The sequence below is a fragment of the Netta rufina genome, assembly GCF_964035555.1.
Source record: "Netta rufina genome assembly, chromosome: 21".
Classification (NCBI taxonomy): Eukaryota; Metazoa; Chordata; class Aves; order Anseriformes; family Anatidae; genus Netta; species Netta rufina.
This window is the reverse complement of record NC_140145.1, coordinates 8,509,430-8,529,544: the sequence shown is the minus strand read 5'-3', so window position 1 is coordinate 8,529,544 and position 20,115 is coordinate 8,509,430. Positions and strand designations below refer to the sequence as shown.

The following is a 20,115-nucleotide window of genomic DNA, read 5'->3' as shown; positions in this document are numbered from 1 at the left end:
AAACAGAAAATTGACACAAGTTTTAATATTTATATATTTTAAATCAAAACACAATTAAATATAGTATGCTTTAAGTACACGAATACTTGGGCATGAGAGAAATAAGAGGTGGTACATAGTACCAAAAACCTATACACAGCCTTTTTTGCTTTTTTTTTTTTTCTTATAGATAATACAGTGTCTCTATACAATCAAATATTGCAACAGTATAACACTTGCTAGTCAATCAAGATACTCTGAACATTGGAGATGATTTCTTTGCAAAGTGATTTTTTGCACAAGTTCAAGGAAAAAAAGCAATCATAAGAGTTAAATAAAAACCAAAATGGAAGTGTTGTATACTAAAAATGCAGCGATAACATAACAGTGACACAGAGTGTTTTTGATACTCTGCAAAATCAAGTTGCTGGGAAAAATAGAGGTGCTGTGTCACATCGTGGCTTTTTTTTTTTTTTTTACTTAAACTAAAGGTTTTGCAAGTTGCAAGTGTTGACAACATCAGGGAAAAGGTGGCTGAAGATCATTAAAAATTATTTTTCTTTGTAAACCAAACCTCTGGAATTAGATACTACGCTGGTTTGAGGACAACAAGTTATGGAGAATGGCAGCAGCACATGGCAGTAATTACTTTTTTCCTTGCTTGTGGGATGGAAAGAAAAAAGATGGAGCAGGCTACTGGCTACGATCTCCTCAAAGCACAGGCTGCATTCAGAGCCAACGCTCGGGAGCAGAGGGCTGCACAAGCACAAGACTGGCTTTCAAGTCTGCTCGAGTGGGCTGTGTGTCTGAAGCAGGGGATGAGTGTGTGCAGGTGTAAGAGCTCGACAAGGAAGAGTTACGCTGTCCAGGCTTCGCTCCTGATCATTCTACACTGCCTTCAAAGTTAATGGAGTTATGAAGTAAAATACATTTATCTTACAGGTGAATGCTCATCTATTTCAAGTAAGGAAAAATAAAACTTAAAACTTTTTAGGTCATTCACTGCCAATAAATTCACCATTTCAGGTTCGCTTCTCCAATGGCCAATGTCAGGGATGCATCCCGTGGCATTTGCAGTTATATAATTAAAAATTACAGGTAGAACTAGAAACTACAGCAAAACCTTCCCCTCTTTGTGGCTTGTGTCCCATTCCAGATATTTTGCTTAAAAGTCTTTTTGAGACAGGGTCAAGTATTTGTGAAGTTGATCACAGTTACTCAATGACACGTTCATAAGTGGTGTCTTCCTCTCTAAAAACCATCATTGTGAATGCCACACACAACAGGAAAAAGTGTTTCTTCACGCTCTACAGTGGAGGTACAGGATTGCTTCTTTTTAATTCTTCCTTATCAATGAGGGAGATATCAGCGGTTGGAGTAACAGTGCTTTGTTTTTATTGGCTGTGTTAAAGAATCCACCCAAAGGGAAAGTTCACTCATTCTCAAAGCAGAAAGCCAGATTTCCTGTTCTGGCATTTCTAAAATCATAGCTGAAAAAGGAAGAACAGGGTTAGAGTTCATCTTACCCTAAAACATACACATCAATCACTCAACAGAAAGACATTTTGTGTTTACAAGTGTTGAAGCCAGGTATGCTTATGAGTTTGGGAGAGAAGAAATGCTACTCCCAATCTTCCAATTACAGTAACTATTGCTTGCTTAATCGAATCCAGAGCATCTGCAGCCACTTGACATTTCTAAATATTGTACTGAGTGACTTTGTCATCCAGTCAGACTGGAATTACAGAATTAAGTACAATTATTATAAGTCATTTAAATATAACTATTCAAAAAAACACAAAAACTATGGACCATCCATTCAAGCCTAATCACTAGGATTTGGCACAGTTACTTTCAATAATTAAGAATAAGTAACTTGAAAAAGTCAGATGCCCAAATGCTCAAAAGCCAGGAGTATCAGATTCTATACTTGATAAACTACTGTCTTCATTATTTCACAAAAAGTTTGGTACATCAGAACTTTTCTTTTTTTAGAAGACAACATGTAAGTTTTAGTGGTAATTTAGGCAAATACACTATTTCATGGTAAAGAATGCTAATAAGCGTGAACTTAAACAAGGAACTGCAATGCTGATCCTGCAGCACATATCACCTTCTTACCTAATAAGGCAGATTGTAAATACTCGAACAAAGACAATTTCAAGATTTGCACAGGAGAAGCACCACAGGTGGTACAGCAAGAGCTCTGCTCCTCCCACGCTGGCTCAAGCCAGATAAAGGCACAGTGCTTTTCCACCCTCTTACCTTTGTAATCTTCTCTGAACGCTGTTCACATTGTGCCTGCTGCATAACATCATTGACTATCATCTTTGCTATCCTCCAAGCCATCTCTTCTTGAGCCTGCCATAGCAAAAACATCCCAAATACAAATGGTTTGAAGTTCGTAAAATAATGCGGTGCCCTCAACATAGTTCATGTACTCAACCTTGGATACGCAGTTAGCTTTCACAGCTCAGTGACTTGGAGTAAGCATATCCTCCCTTGATGTAAATGCACCTTGGTTTCCAAGTACAGCATTAACTTCAATTAACATGAACATTCACTGCTTGATGCAATTTCCAAAACATTTGGTAAGGTTTTTAGACTTATCCATTGGGAACATGTCCAAGCCCCTCCAGAGGGAAGAAATGCAGCCTGCAACCCACATACAGTGGTCACTTCACGATAAAACCAAAGAACAACAGCACCTCCACACTTACTTGAGGATCTATCTTAAAACACTGTAATAAGAAACCCCTTGACTGCAAGCACACAATTAACTATTTTATTAAACTATTCAGCACTGTCAAAAAAAAAAAACACACAAATTGTTTCACTGGTGCATGCAATTTGATGATATTTATCACAGTGTCACAGTTCTGGTTGGTGTATCAGACCTATTCAGAATCTGAATGGTAAAGTATGTCACAAGGACAAGAAAAAAAAGAGTACACACCTCATCTGTGTTTCCTTGAACCCATTTCTTCATTGCTTGTGAAAACATGGACCCTAGTTGAGATTAAAAAAAACAGCAAACAAGGTATATTAGCAAGCTCTGTGGCACATCTCTACAAAAGCTACTTCCTTCTATCCTTCTGAATGGTTTGCACTGCTGGTGTTAGAGAACACAGAAAAGGAATAAAAGACAAGGGATTACAGGGAGCCATGGTTCAATAGACTCTGAGTTCAAATCATTCCTTTTTACCAGAAAGCAGAGTTGAAAAGCTGCATTAACAGCGGATCCCAAACTGAGTGGGAAGCATGTGGAGAGCTGAAGTTCTTTTTCATCTTGAGACCAAATCTTTCGAGGTTTGATCATCAGCTCAGCTGCTAGCAGCTTTCATCCCTGCCAGGTTCCACTGACAGCTCCAACCCCCACAGGCTGCTCATGATCCCAGGAGTCCAGCTGGACCAGAAAAGCACAGTTTGGCTAGGGAACCAGGCCAGAGATGGGTTTTGCCTCAGTACAGGACAATTCCCTAAACATCTCTATTTGGCTTTAACCAGAGCTTGAAAGAGACAAGAATCTTGCTTATCTTGACTGAAGAGAAGAAGAGAATAGTTTTGCAGATGTGTATTGAAATTAAAAGAGGAGAGGAAACCTTTTGATTTTTTGACATCAGGCTCCGGTTCAGATTCTCTGATAAACTGTCCCAGGTCACTGACTCGTCCAAATGTCATCTTCCTGCAGAGAAAAGGAAGAAAGGGACCACACGGGTTACCACGAGAACTCCAGTAATAGGGAAAGTTCTCAATCAGAGAAACAAAAACAAGTCTACAATACAATAAAGGCTCTAGTAAAATGCCATTTTTTCTTACACCAATTACCACCTTTTCCACCTAGAAATGATGTACTGGGAAAAATTTCCCGTCCTCCTTGTGTATCTGAATTCAGAGCCTATCTTAAAAATTCTAGGAACTACAAGTAGGCAAATGCTTCAACTCAACCATAACATCAACAGGCAGAGCTATCAAGTGCTCTACACTATTATAAAACACGTCATCAGGAGAAAACAGTTTACAGTACTTAAAGGGACAGAAGAGTGGCATGCAATAGCAAAGCAGCTATAGAAACAAAGAATTTCTCTATAAGATCCACAGAGCAGAAGAGCTTTATAACAAAGAGCAACTTAAGAAACAGGAAAACAGCAGCGCAGTCTGCTGATGAAGTACAAGCCCTTCTCTACCATGGAAGTAGGGAGAAACTGAAGATGTTCATTACAGTATCAAATGCACCTGAGCTTTTTCTTTTTCTATTGCAACCCCAAATAGGAACTACTTCGCTATATATTTTGGAGTCAGAAGAGTAATAGCTAGGAGAAAAAAAATCTGTTGGAAATATTTTTCTGGCTGCTGTTCTGGTCAGAGAATCATTCACTATGATGCTGGTATTAAATCACACTAATGAAATAAAATTGCTTTCAAATACTAAGATGTACTAATAATGCAACATTTAGTAATTACGCATACTCTCAGCGAAGAAGGACACAGCAAAACTGAAACGTGAAAAGTATGCTACAAAGAATGAGATGCACTGAATGAGCCTTACCCTGCATATGTTCGTTGATACAAAGATTCTGGATCCAGACTTGCAGCATCTACAATTATTGCTTCATCAAAATTTTTCAGGATTTTAACATTAGCCTTTTTGACATTGGACTACAAATAAAAATTCTAAGTATTAGTGCCCAATGCAAACAACTTGTATCTTCTTAACAAAATTACCATTTTAGTGCTTTAACACATAGATAAAAAACTCCGTAACATCCATGCAAGCATAAAAGAATTAGAGAGCATCTACACAACAATGAATTGCTAACACCGTATGACATTGTTTTGAAACCGAGGATGACAAAGTTATATGACCAGAGCCAAAGACAATGTGCAGGTCAGCATACATACATGTAAAGACTGCTGTCTAAACATTATCAGCTGAATAGATCTGTGTGTGCATGCATATTATTTGTTTGAGTATTAACACTGAACTACCTCAAAAGCTGCAGCAGCTTCACTCACCCCTCTCATGCACCTGGTAAGCAATTCCTATTAAGTACTCTATGCATTCCCCACAAACAGAGAACAAACGTTTATCTTTTGGCCTGAAGCATTTACATAGGAACGTGAAAAAAAAAACAAGGAAACGTTTGAGCAACAGCAGGGAGAGCACAAACGTATAGCAATCTATTAGCACCTTAACTCAGAACAGAAACATTTATGGCAGCTGCCTTGCAAACACCTTTCCTGCTGGTCTGTGCAAGTGCTGTTCTTTATGCAAAAATATGCAGAGATCTGCCTAGGAGCATCTCCAGCTAAGTAGGAATGCATACCACAAAATGCAGCACTTCCTTCCCAAGCATTCGAAGCAGGCCAATTACCAGAAGTTTCTCCTCCTACTACTATCAGGAGGCAAGGTAGTTTAAGATGGCAGAACAGATTTCATTCCCCACTTTTTTTTTTTTAAACTTAGTTGGGAGGTATAAAAACATTACAAGCAAGTAGTACAGCTTCCAGGTTGCTTGGACTGCAGTATGTCGGTACTGTTGGTCTACATTCCAGATTTAAACCCCCTGGTAACACTGCAGCATTCAATAAAAGCAACTCAGCAGAAGCAGTTCTCGCTTAGCTTTTCTGCTCTCAGCTGGGCTTGCAGTTTGCAAGCTGACCTGGTTACAGATAAGCTAGAATCTGCTTATCCTCTTCCTCAACCACATTTGAATCAAGCAAAGCTAGAAGTTTTGGAACAGACAACTCTTTGTTAAAAAACATTTCTTTGATGTTGCTTGCATGGTTACCAAATGTCATGTGCTCCACTGCCCACGTCTGAGGCTAGGCCCACATGGGAACCCAGCACCACATAAGGCAATAAAAAATAAAGATGCTGGTCTGTGACCAGGGCACAGAGCAAATAGCCAGTGAACACCAGTGAAACTGGAAAGGTAAGAGCCAGAGAAACCCAGCCACATTCTTGCTTCTACACAGTACTGCAAAGGAACAGCCACATAGCCCTAATCATGCTTAATGAACGAAAAGAATGCCCTACCCAACAACAGACTATTTTTTTATTGCCAGCTTTACATCAAATGATAGACACATGAACAACACCCCCCAAATCACTGCATCTCGGTGGAAGTAGTGTCTGCAGTGTGTATTTTTATGGAAATATAGTGTCAAAAGTATGTATTTCCAGCATGCCAGAGCTCTTGCTAAGGTCAGGAGTCTGCCCATCTTCTACCAGACCAACATGACCAGCTACCCTAAGAACTACAGCATGGAAATATCTGCTGAGGCAAACTAATGAAAACCAGCTGGGAGAGATAAACTGTCATTACTCTACATGTGAATTGAGAGATGACGAACACTAGAACTGAGGGAAATTCTCTGTACAGAGGTATGTCACTTTAGTGACACTGAACACCCAATTTGAATGTCCATATTTAAATTCCATCGTATATTCTAGTGTCAAATTTGCCTGAAGTTGTAACTGGGGTGTTGTTCCCCCCAAACGCAGCTTTAAAATGTTCTTTAAAAGATTCATAAACAAAGTGTTTATAAAAAATGTTCTTAAGTGTTACAGCACTATGAAACAGTCTTCGGTGATTATTAACAACTTAATGAAAAAACATAACCTTGATTCAAAGAACTAAAAGCAGTGCAAGACTCCAAGGACAATGAATATGATAGATACAGTCCTGTACCAACATCATGTTTCATCTTAGCAGGAGGCACAGTAAACATACCCTAACATAACACAAGATTTAGTAATGTTCAGTGATGCTGAAGAGGATCAGGAAGCTTACAATTACAAGAAACCCTTACAGGGTATGAACTCTGATATCAAGACAGGAAAGCAACTGCAGCATTTGCTAGAACAGAATTAAACCAAGACAGACATACCTGGGAGGCAGAGCCATCTGGGCCCCCTATGGAATCGCTATCAGGAGAACTGCCGGGCCCTTGAATGTTCAGTGCAATATTCCCTCCTGGAAATTCATCTCCTCGTACAGAATGGATGAGATCATTCAAGTATTTGTAATAAAGGTTGCTGGACAAGAAACCAGGCAAAAAAACCTGAGAGACAGAAGAAGTCCCCTTAATCACAGCAGGCCTGCACGACTGCTGTAGATCATTTGTAGAACAGAAGAGACACACAAATATCTCAGTCCTTGTGTAGATGGTACACAAGTGTTCAGGTATGGAACTATTCTGGATTAGCTATTGAATTGCTTTCAGGCCTACTGCAAAATGAAACAACAAAAACAGTTATGTTTTAACTAAATTCCCCACAGATTGGAACTAAAATTGAGATTTTCCTTCTTCTAGAAAGGCCTGACAGCCCCACAGCCTTACAGCTATCTTACCAGACTGTTCAGAAACCAGCAGCAGCTCAAGAATCAAGCCATCAATCTAGTACGCTGCATCCTACGGTTACGCTGTTATCCACAGCACTGGTATCATACCTGCAAACTACTACTAGCACTTGCAAACAACTATTACTAGCATGAAGAAAAATTTTGTTTAAAAAAAAAAAAAAATGTAAAATAAGCTGTTGATAACAATTCATACATGGGGGAATTCCGTTACTCCCAATAATATGCAACAATTTGCAGATTAACCACTTTGTGGTATCTTTCCATAGTAGGCTGGGGAAAAATACCAAATTTTACTAATTCTATTATTCATGTAAACAGTAAGTTATTAAAATAAGAGGACAAATCGGAGATGGCAAATGGAATTTGCAAGTCTGATGCTACAAGATCTTCCCATTATCTTCACTAACTGCCAAAACCATTCTGAAGAGGGTGTCTCACCGTCTCCATGGTAGTCCACGCCTGCCGTAAGGGAGTAGTGAAACAGTTAGGGAGAGGGCCACCTTCCCTGCAGATGTTGGATTCAATCTCTAACCTCACAGAGTCATCAAACCCAAGAGGATGCGTGGCTTGAAGGGAGAAGTACCTGCAGCACCAGACAGGGGAAGAAGACAACAAAAACGCTTTGCAAAATTTGGCAGTGTTAGTACCTACCCTTTTCCACTGGAGGCCATTAACCATGCTGCAGCCACTAGATGGTGCTGGCTTCAAAATGTACGTACAACTGACAGTAACTAAGTGCAGGGAGAAAAAAGTCCCCAATTCACAGAAACATTTTTTGATAAAGCCTTGCCCTGAAGATACAGATAAAAGAAACAGAGCATCATGTGATTACTGATGAGCAGAATCCTACACAGCTTTGTAACAAAGAAGCAGGAATGAAGCAGAGGACACCCAGAACTCTGAAGCAGCATTTGCTCATCATTAAAAACAGTTTGACAACGGAGGGTAACAAAGGTGTGTGACTAATGGAAGTGGGTTCTTTGCTTCCTCTCCAAATTTTATATCCTATCAGGACAGTAACTCAACAAGCTTATGGCAACAAGCCTTACACTTCAGCTTCTGGAAGCACTTTTTATGTCCATCCTCCAGTTGCACTGTTGCTAAGCTGAAGCACAAAAAGGAAAGAAGTTACACTACTGAGAGTGAAAATGACAATAAAAGGGGACTGGTTGCTTCCTAACCAAAATAAGGACCGTCTTTTGAAATATTAATAACCAGCTCTACATGGCTTTTATTACATGTGGTAAAAGCACTTGCAGCCTACGTTAAATGACTAAGAGTACCTGAAATTAAAGACTTTTCTACACTTAACACTGCTATAAGGTTTAGAACTTACACGTTTTTATATAGCAACCAAGTAGCTTCGATATTTTATGGCCAAACATTAACTGAAGCAATCAAGTCCTGAAAATTCTGATTTTTGTTTAAGAACAAAGTCTTTATAAGGATTTTATCCTTACGTGTAAGGAAATATTCTAAGAGCTGTTGTACATACACACATACACTGGAGGTCGCCTAAATAAAATGCATTTCAGCAAAACAATGCAAGACTGCACAGCATTTGAAAATTAAAAGTTCCTCTTGCACACGGCAACACAGAAGGGCAAAGACAAAATTAGAGCTTCAGAAAAATAATTGTTGAACTCCCTCACTTGTCATATAAAATCATGGCGTCATTCTGTGCTTCTTGCCCATCATACTGGCCTTTTTTGGCAGCAAGTTGAGACTGGAAGTTATCTGCTGCCAACCAGAACTGCAATACATTAACTGCTTCTTCTTTCTCCATGTACTAGAAGGGAAATTAAAAATAAAGTTTTAGCGAGAAAACATAACAAGCACAAACAAACTTCCTCCATCCCACTTAAAGTAAAAAACAGCCCATAAATTTGTGACACAAAATTATCAAAGGCATATAAATACTTTGTATTGTCTGATAGTGCTGCAGACAGAATTACCTTGTTGCATTCTGTTTAAAAAAAAAATAGCTCGTGACATTTCTTTTCTGTACAGATTTTTGCATTTAGTTTCCAAACAATTACTTGTTTACATCATACTGAAAGACATAGGAAAAGCTATTTTCATGCTACACTTAGTTTACAGCATGTCTCAGCTTCCCAGCTTGCCATTCCAAACTATATTGGCTTATCAGACTATCAGGACAATTATCTTACTCCTAACAGATGATTCCCTAGAGGTACAGGACCCCACAGCTGTAAAACCTTACATTTATCCTATTGCATTTAATCCCAGAAAAAACAGATACACCTCATCTCTTTGGTTATATTTAAGGTGCTTGGTTATATGTATTTTCTTATATTTAATATATTTTCCACGTGATAGAATGGAATCAAGAAAACAAATCACAACCCCAATACTCACCTCAGAGAAATAGAACAGGGCTGATTCACAGAAAAGTATGTCAGCTAGATAAACAGTCCCACTAGTCAGCACCTCGATCTGATATTTACAGAAATGATGACTTCGCAAAAATTCACTAAAGTGCCTGCACACGAAATAACGATTAGTCATTAAGGGCCAACAGCATTCAACACACTTTGTGAACCAATTAGTTCTTGCCCCAGAAGTCTTACTATTTCAGTCAGACAAAAGTAAAATGGGCAAGAAAAAAACAGGCAGGGTATACATATGACATGGGAACATTATAAAGAACACATTAATAGCATGCAAGTACAGCTTCAGCAAGCAATCACAAGAACAGATTTGGAGGAAGAGATCTGAGTAGCATTTCAAGTACAGGAGGCTACACAGAACAGCAATTTTATGGTCGTCTTCATAAGCATTTTAAATGAACCACCTTTTGCAAAAGGACAACAAACACAAGAAGCCAAACCATTCCTTAACTTACTCTTGTTCCATTGCATTAAACACTATTGACTGTGCTGTAACAAAGCAGTTAGGATCCACTTGTCCATCTTCACCACAAATCTTTGCTGCAAAGAAAGACTGGGTTAATTTTAACGCACGTTTGGTTTAAAAAAGCTGAAAGACATGAGCGATGGCTAGTTAATGAAGAACTGCAGTTCAAATCTGCTAGAATCAGCTGGTCCTGACTGCACAAAAAAAGCTGCTAAGAGGCACTAGCACTGCCTTCTTAGCACTGCAGATAGCTGAATGATACTATTATGGCTAAAATATTTGATGAAGACTCAGTTTGGATTCTTCCTATAACCACAAGGAATTCTCACTATTTTAAGCAAAGTCTCTGCAAGTTCTTAGGTGGATGTTGCACAAAATTACTGAAAGGTAAGATCTGCTGATACCCATGTGATTGCATGCTATCAAAATAATCAAGGCGGGGGAGGGGGGGAGTATTCTGCAATCATCAGGTGTGTGTTTAGTTATCTTTTTAAAACTAACTTTGCAATTCAGAAAAATAAGCACGTGTGGTACTAATGATACTTATGGTGAAAGAGGAAGCCCTAAACTGAGCAGGCAGTATGCATTCTTACCAACTATGTCATTTCTCATCGCTTCTGTAATAGGTATTGGTTTAGCAGCATCTGGAGAAATATATTTGGTAAAAGTACTAACTGCATCCCGTTCTATACCTACAAAGAAGAAATTCAGAGTCAAACTTTGTATCCATTGGTACAGGTTTAAAAAGAAGAGTGAATAACTTTCTTTCCTGAAGAGCAGATGTATCTAATAACAATTACAGTCTCCTTCCCATGAAGCTTTCACAGTTTCTTGCTCAAAACTTTGCTATCAGCAATCTAGCACAACTGTGTTAGCTCCAGCCAGGTCACAATAAGCCCAGCATGGACCAGCTAGTGAGATGAACACAGTAACGTAGCTCCAAATCCCCCCCCACCAAACAAGACAGCACCCTCTGTCTCAGCTGCACATCTTAGCCCAAGTAGTAACACCCGTGTGGCATGAACTGCATGGAAGTTCCCAGTTTCTAGCTCATCACACAGAACAGAAAGCACTTGCGTTATAAAGGAACTAAAGGGGAAAAAATAATCAGAAAATAGGATTCCTCCGAAGTTGTACACTTTGCATGTCATCTTTCAAACAAGTTAGGACACTGCTTCGTAGAGAGGGAAAAAATTGTGCTCCAGACTTCCCAGATTTCTCAAAAAGGACCTGGTCCTTTCAAATTATTTTAATGTTAGAAATCAGAGGTGTTTTTCATGACTATGTCATTGTTTGCTTATGATATTTTGGGGCTGAGGTTACATATTCTGGAGGCATATGATAAATGGCTATACAAGGAAGGCAAATAGCAAGAGAAAAGGATGTAACATAAGGAAACAATTGAGCAAACAAAAGGAATCGATACGAAGAAAGGAGTGCTTCCTTTTTGTCTGCATACTTGCAGAAATGAGGGCGAACTGAGTCGATGCAGATTACAGAAACAGGTGCATGTAGCTCACTATCAAAAGTCAATATTTTAATTTCATCCTTACTTCCAGTTGCCTCTGAAGAGGTGGACTCCAAATGAGAATAATAAGTTACAAGGGGAGGAACTCTATCAAATAAATCCAAGAACAGAAACAGCACATTCCATACAAAATCTCTACAAGTCTTTTGGAACCAATACTTACGCCATTTTACGTGATTCAGGATATTTACCTTCCACAGGCAGTTTATTATCAATTCTCAGCCCCATCATCCAAATTTTCTGCAATTCTTTTAAGTTGGGGGGTGGAATGTGTGAGGGAAGAGCGGGACATTGCAATGTTCATCTTCGTTTCTTAAGATTACACAAGTAGGAACAGCATATTTATTTTTAAACAACCAGTCAAAACAAATACATAGCTCTTAAACTGCCTATCCACTTACACAGTAAGTTACCGAAATACAAAATGATTTTCCTCCTCACAGCACCATACCAAGCTTACCACGAACACAAGAACAAAGGCAGCTCACCATAAAAAGCAAGCAGTAGCTAGTACGTTCCCCATCTGCCCACCTTGTTCAAGAAAGGGGATACGTGACACTTACTTTTCATTAGTTTTCCTGACAAGTCCTTTAGTGCAGATGAGGGGCTGTTTCTATTTGATACTGTAAGCTTGGAAGATTCTTGCTGATCAGCTGCAACAGAATGCATCCCTGTCTCAGATTTTCTTAGACAAACAACACTGGTATTATCCCTCTCTTGACCCGAGAGCACGTGGTTCTGGCTGTTGCTAGTTCTGTTGTTCTTATCCGGAGCCACTGGTTTGGTCCTGAGCAGTCGCACGGTGCTAGAATCCTCCAGTCTCTCCTCAAGCAATCCAGGCGGAGAAGATGCCATTTCCTCCTGCTTCGAGGGCGACACCGGCTCTGCCAGCGAACTCTGCTTAACTGTGTTCAGGCTGTGCGCTCTTATGCGGGACCATGTTGTGGAGTGAAAGCTTTCAGCCTCTAACCAAAACTTAACCAAATGTTCCATTCTGCGCAGTTCCATAAACTGGATAAAATAAGGGAGGGCTACATTGTCCTGCAGAACTTGTTCGAGGGTCTTTGAAAGGCTTGATTTGGTCTCTTGAGCCTGATAATTCAGACACGATCTGCCTAAAGGGAAATATTATGAGAATAACTCTGTATTGTGTTACAAACATTTCAATTGAATACAAAAATGTCTTGGAATGCAGCTAGTGAAGAGATGATTCCAACCTAATGGTGGTACACAAGACAAAGGAATCTCTTTTAACCAAAAAGGCAACAAATTTACTGCCCATTCAAAGCCCATCCAGGCTATAACAGATGCAATTGAAATGGCAGTATCGATTTTTAGTTACCCAATTTACTTGACTGAAAACCAACAAATGGTCAGCATACCAATAACATCCACCGGAGGGAAAAAAAGAAAGGAATTGCTGATAGTATTACAGAGCAGATAAAGCCTTACCTAAGTCTCCAAAATGAGCAGCTTCCATGTGACTTGGCTGCTTCTTAAGAGCAGCTGTCCGACTGCTAGAGAAAGAGTCCATGTTGGCAGAGATGGCATTAATTGCCACATGGCTTGGTCCTGCAGCCTCCAGCAAGGCATGATTTCTAGTGCTTCTTTGAGGGGAATGTACAGGTATTGGAGCTGGAATCAAGACAGCAGTGATTAAAAGAAAAGGATCCTCACACCATTTCTATGCATTATTGGGTGCTAAGTGCTCCCCAAACAAGCCAGAGGTTGCACAAGTCAATCTTATTAAAAGCCTCATGGAACCACTGCACAACATCTTGGATCAAGGGTCTAATATGATTTAAGATTACAGAAACAAACAAGTTTTATGGCAAGAATAATCTCACTTCCAATAGATCTGAGTGGTACCCGCCCCCTATATCCTCCTTATTCAGTAGGTAATCAAAAGCCAACAAATCCAAGTGTGCATGTAAAATATTATTCCTGAGTCTTCCTGCTTCCTTTATAACCTCTGTAACAACAATCTCATACTTTGTCAGCAATGTAGTTTAGTTGCATTATTCTTGGCAAATCCATTTCCTTACCTTTTTAAAGGTTTAAATGCGTTAATAAAAACTGAACTACAGAACTGAGAGTTTTAACAAGAACATCTTTCAAAAATATTTTGTCTGTACCTGAATTCTAAGAGGGAAAAAAAAAAAAAGCAATAAGGAAGGAAACATCTGTGATGAAACAGAGATTATAAACCTTCATCTCCCTTGGCCATTTCAGAACATGGCTGGCTATTTGAGCCTAGAGAGAACAAAGAAGAACTTCCTCATGCAAAACCATCTGTGAAAAAGCCTCAAGTGGTTGTTAATTGATGACAAAGCTGGAACAAAACAAAACACAGCAATACCAGTTTCCAAAGCTCTCAGGAAATTACATTTGATTAGGATGTCACACAAGGACATCTTACACCTCTGACTGTTAAAAATAAAGCGAGTCAGATGACACTATCTCAGCACACTGCTTCACAATGACGTGTTTCATCAAGGTGTTAAGAAAGTTGTTTTTTTTTAATGACTTTCATGCTGTGTAACTTTATTTTTATGCACAATTTAATGTGATGACAGAAGTTGACGATATCACACTTGAATATCATGGTAGCAGATACCTGGAAGCAACAGTACAGGAGAGCTGAAACGTTGATGCTATCCTGAAGTGTTCCTGCATTTAAAGTATTTGGTACCAAGGTACTGCTCACCATCTTTTACATAGCCTTTATTTAATACTTTAATAATATTTAATAATAAAAAATAGATAAACAAAAATATTTAATAATATAATAATGGAAAACCTGCAGTTTTCCCCATGCCAATGGATGGCAGCCAGTCACTTGGCTGATGAGGGAAACTTGCTGCAGGCTGCTTGTGTAGAACCAGAGCCACACTGCTCGTAATGGTTTAAGCTTTTGTGAAATAGATTCAAATTGAATTTCGTATGACAAACATTTGAAGCAAAATTGTTCTACTTAATCTAAGCATCAGGCACTTGTTCCAAAACCTCTGGATGGCACTAATCTAACCTAACATCACATGGATTGTGGAGCAGCTGCTTGCCAAACTGGAAAGATGCTCCCTGTTTGCAGCAGCTTGCATGTAATATAGGAAGTTTTCAACTTCAATGGTGACCAAACTGCAGCCTCTCCCTGACAGCTTCTGTCAGATAGTCCCTGGGAACTGTATTTGCACTAAAATAATGGGGTACACTATTAAACAGATGCAACTGTTTCCTATATTTGACTTGAGACGCCAAGGTAAGAGAAGCCTTTCATTTTCTCTCGTTATCCAGATAGCACATTCACAAGTACAGAAATGGGATTTTGTCTGAGGACATAAAAGCAACAGGCCAGATTTACATGGACTACCTCAGCTCCTTTTAGCATTGCACTAAAAATTGATAGCATAAATAACCTTGTTTTCCCACACTTTATAAACTTCTTTCCCATCAAGACTTTGTCTCCCAACAGTCAGCAGCAAGACTTCTGCATCACATGGGGGAGCATTAGAACAGCTATTCATTCTGAACAAAATTCCCATCTGCGGTCTCACAAGACACATCAGTCAGAGCTAGATCAGACACTGGCACCCTCTTTGGCCAATTAGACAGTTAAGCTGCATCTTCAAAACCACAAAGGACACTACAAATAAGCAAGAAACTTCACAAGCAACTCATCGTAGATAAGGATTAACTACTGTCTGCAAGGTGACTGAGTTCTACCATCCCTTTGAATTAAAGCTCATGTCTGACATAATTTAATAACCTTCTGTACTTATAGATACAGCGAGATGGCTAGGAAAGATTAGTTGCTATAAATACTCGGGAACAGAATTAACTTTTGGTTCTGTTTTGCTTTTAAGGCTTAGATCGGGTTTGCGCCCGATTGTAAGGAAATTATTCCATAGTTACAATAAAAATGTCAGATGATATTAGGTAACTGAATTCATAAACAAAGTATCGCTCTTACTTTTAATTGCTTTCACATCTGTGGTCTTTTCTTGTTCTTTACCTTTCACTGTAAAATATAAAGGAAAATGTTAATGTTATTTTGGGTGACCAATGACATCTACCAGAGAAGGAATATAAAATTCCCAACTTCAGCAAGTATCAAAGGAAGATGCAAGCCATCATTTTGCTAAAAGTGACCTCATTTAAATCCACATACCTAGTAACTGCCAGACTTTCAACGCTTCCGTGTTGCTTTCCTTTCAAAAGCAAAACCTTCTCATTCACAAGTTAAGTTCAATGAAATACACTACCTTAGAATTAACAGCCAGAAAGATTCTTGCTGTCCATACGATTAAAGCAAGGCTACACTCAAGGTTACTTTAATAAACAGCATTAACTGGAAAGAAAGGGATAGATGTGTTCTAGGAGCAGGACACGGCAGATGTTCTCCGAGCTACAAATCGCATTCCCCAAAACAAGCATCAGACCGGTGTAACGTGGACAGCTGGGGAGGTGCACGTGGAACCAGGGACAGCCTGTGACTCCTCCACCATGCAGGGGTACCACAAATGTTCTGCAAGGATGCTGAAAAGGGTTAATTATCTTATAAATAATGCTGCTCAACTACCTTCAAAGGCTATGGCAAACAATTGATGGGAAGATCACAGTTAAAAAACTCGTGATGAAAAAGTGCCATTAAAAAAATTGTTCTTAAAAGAAGCTCCTAAAGGAAAAGAACAAGGAGATCTATTTAAAACAAAAATAAAGAGACCAAAGGAGTTCAGAAGCAGGATGGCACAAGAAATTAACTGGTGACATTGCAGAACACGATCTGCTAGAGGAGCCTCGTACAGCCGCTACAGGCTGGGATTATTACTACAAATAGGTCATCTTTGAACACTGACTCTGGAGTCCTTCCAAACATAACCACAATTCGTAGCTGACTAGAATCAAACATTTGTGTTACAGAACACCGGCAGATTAGAAAACGCTTCCTATTCAGACCTAAGCATTTTAAATATTTTAAAGGGAAACTTCAAGCTCCCGTTACATAATTACCTGCTCGATCGCGGCCGCAGCGCTGCCACGCTGCCAGCCTTCCCTGCGAGCAGCACGGATGCTGCAGATCTCAACTGGCACCTCAGCGAGTACGAGTTAAGCTAGCAGCTTCCACACACTGCCCGAGACTAAAAGGTTTAAGCCTCAGCTAAAAGAACCGGGTCCTTTTTAAACTGAGCTTACAGCCAGATGTAACTGCACACGAATGGTGAGAACAGCCCAGCTTTTACATAACTGACTGCGTGCTGATGTGCAGGAGAGGAACCACTGAGAAAGCCTGCATGCCTGAAATAACCCTGAGCTACAGCAGACACGAAGCAATTCCCTTCACCACAAAGCTCGCAGCCTCAGGAACTCTGCACCTCTCTAGAATGGTTCCAGTAATTTGTTCAACTGATATTTAACCACTGGCAATAGTTCCCGAGCTTCAGCAGAAGGGCCCTCCACACACCTATTTGCTGTTCCAATGTACTTGTTCCTTCTCACCAACTTCTCAGTTCCTCGCCGCCTTACTACCACTACTACAAACTCCCAGGCCACACTGCAACCTCTTTGTACACCGGTGTCTTTTGTCACTGCCAGCTTCAAGCAGAACAAGATTAAGGAGCACCAGCGGAGAATAAAGGAACACTGCTGTACGTGAGGAGACCACGTTACAGAGGGTGAAGCTCCACTTAAGGAATTTACTTTCATTTTCCTCAGAAAAACGGATGTCATTTGGTCTGCGTGCAGCCAGACAGATAACTGCGGTACACAACTACCAAGGCCAGAGGTCTGTGACAACTTCCAGTAGCGTTACCCTGTCTTGAACAGGGCTTGCATCAAACCAACACCAGCTGACCACAAGAGATTTGAAAACGTTGATTCATTCACATCTTGAATGGCAGAAGGATGAATGAAAACAGAAGGATGAACGAGCCTAAGCTGCTCATGCGTGTACGTGTAGGAAAAGCAATGCACAACTTCAGAGGTCAGCGTGCATCATTTCCAAAACATCCCCCATGAATGAGCACGGGGCCCGACTGTTCTCACTGATAATGGTTTCATGATAATTTCACTGATAATGGTGCCCTCAAGCCCCCTGGCTCCCAGCCCAACTGTTATTATTTCATTTTCTACTGATTATCCAACCACAGTTTTATAGACCATTCTAAAAAACTGCTTCACTGTATTTTTGAGATTTTTCTACACGTCAGTAGTTCCAGCATCCTTGCTACAATTTCATTTGAAAACAACTGTTATCATTTTTACCCAATATTGTATCTGCTTAAATAAGAACAATTCAACCCCAAAACACTGACGCTTTTGTCCAGTGTTGGACTGCACGTGTCTAGTCTACAGAGGTTTATCCTAAGCCTTTAATTGTCACTTTTCACCAGCTGCAGTTTAAGATCTTCTCTAAAAGTCAGTGTCTATAACTGAGATACACAAAGCAGTATTATTTATGTACAACCCAGCTGAAAGCTTACTCTTCTCCATCTTTTAGCAATGCCTCTGTTGGGCATTTAGCTCTGACTGTGCTTCTCTGACCGAAGATGCTTTAATCAAAGCTCCAGACACTTCACTACCTTCATGAGAAAGTTTCCACCAAAGCTCACACTGCTCCTAGGGTTAAGCATCAGGAGAGAACATCAGCTCCACGTTTCTTTTCATCTACAAAGCAGCAGAAGCTATTTTTGAGCAGTTTGTTTATAAGCAGCATGGAAGTTTTATTCCACAGCTCCACATCAGTACATAAAGAGCTCAGGAATCATTAAACACTTGCAAAACCCTCAGTGGATTTCAGGGAGCCTTCATCGCTGCTACCATGAACAGCAGCTTACGTTCTGCACCAAAAACGAACCGTTTGGCGCTGCTGCTTTGGCTCGGAAGCCTTACAGCAGCACTTGTCAGCCGGGTGCAGCAGGGTGGCTCCAATAACGCGCTGTAACCCCCAGCCCGCAGCCTCACCTCCCAGGCCGGGCAGTTGGAGTTGGAGAAACCCAGAGACCGCTCCGGGAGGGCGCAGCGGGCACTGCTGCAGAGCCGCCTCCCGGCAGGGCACGGCCCTTCCCCCGGGGCCCCGTTCCGCCGCCCCACTCCGGACACCCGCAGCCCGCAGGAGCCCCGAGCGCCCCGGGCTCCTTCCCCAGCCTCCGCCCGCGCCCCACCCCGGCGACCGCCCCCGGCCTTTCCGTGCGGCCCCGAGGCGCTGCCCCCGCCGGGCCCCGCGGCGCGGTGCCGGCCCTACCTTTCCGCCTGAAGAAGGACATGGCGCCGGGCAGGGGGCGAGGCGGCCGCCGGGGGTGTGGCCGCGGGAGCGGGCAGCGAGCCGGGCCCCTAGGAGCGGGGCTGCGCCCCCCGCCCGCCGCCGCCGCTCCCTCCGCCTCTTCCTCCCGCGGAGCCGCCAGCGGCCGCCATGTTGTCAACAACCGCCCCGCTCCCTCTTCCGGCCGGCCGGCGGCGCGCGCGGCACGCCGGGACGCGCCCGCGGACCCCCGCCTCGTTCGACGCGGCCGCGCCGGCGTCAGCGCGCTCGGCCAATCCGCGGGGGGCGGGGAGGCGGCCATCTTGGTTGAGGGCATGAAGCTGCTGAGCGGCCGGGAGCCATCTTTGGTTAGGGCGAGGGGGTGCCTGGTGGGCCGAGGCGCCATCTTTGTTGAGGGCAGGAGGACCGGGGGCGCCCTGCGGCCACCTCGGGCCGCGAGACACGAGGCGGGGTGCGGCTGCTGCACTGCCGCTGCTGGCGGAGCTCGGGTTTGTGCTTGGCAAACTGAGGCCCGGCAGCAGGACGCGGCCCTCCCCAAACCCCACGGCCACCCGCCCGCCGTTGGCGCTGAGGGAGCGGCTGCGTGGAACAGTTTCTGTCCCGTTCCCCGGTGGCCGCCTCGCGCGGGCCCTGTGAGGGAGGCGCCGCCGCGAGGGGCCCGAGGCGAGCCCCAGGGGTTGCGCAGGGGCCGCGGCTGCGTCTCGGCCGCTCCCATCGCCGGGTCGGGGCGGGTCGGGGCAGCGCCGTCCCCCTGTGCTGTGACTGTCCTGCTGCCGTGTTCGGGCCATACAAAAATATGTAATTAATAATCACTGCGTGGATTCCTGGACCATCTTTCATCCGAGTGCTCCAAAGCTCTTCACAAACGCTCATTAATTAAGACTCATAAAATGCATAAAAGGTATACGGGGATCTCCTTGGGGCTGAGACGAAGCCATCTCAGGGGCACCATGTTGCAGCTGATTAACACCCTACAGCAAATCCATTCTCTCTTTTAATATTATTTTTGCTAACTGATGCTCTTCGAAACCTTTTTGTACACGTGCCCAGAGGCTGGTTTGAGGAAGTCTTTTTTTTTTTTGCATAATGAGCTGAATTATTTA

The 20,115-nt window shown here is 41.9% G+C and overlaps 1 protein-coding gene across 1 annotated transcript; it reads right to left on the bottom strand.

The window, feature by feature from the left end:
- Nucleotides 1-16: 16 nt before the first annotated feature.
- Nucleotides 17-19,121, bottom strand: AKAP10 (A-kinase anchoring protein 10). The gene is made up of 15 exons (XM_084299880.1): nucleotides 18,995-19,121; nucleotides 15,725-15,772; nucleotides 13,207-13,389; nucleotides 12,318-12,869; nucleotides 10,820-10,918; nucleotides 10,216-10,300; nucleotides 9,729-9,852; nucleotides 9,002-9,138; nucleotides 7,788-7,932; nucleotides 6,874-7,047; nucleotides 4,529-4,638; nucleotides 3,582-3,664; nucleotides 2,936-2,988; nucleotides 2,245-2,340; nucleotides 17-1,469 (listed from the first exon to the last, which is right to left on the bottom strand). The coding sequence occupies exons 1-15, from the start codon at nucleotides 19,014-19,016 to the stop codon at nucleotides 1,464-1,466; spliced, it is 1,917 nt and encodes a 638-aa protein (XP_084156006.1). The 5' UTR covers nucleotides 19,017-19,121; the 3' UTR covers nucleotides 17-1,463.
- Nucleotides 19,122-20,115: the final 994 nt, after the last annotated feature.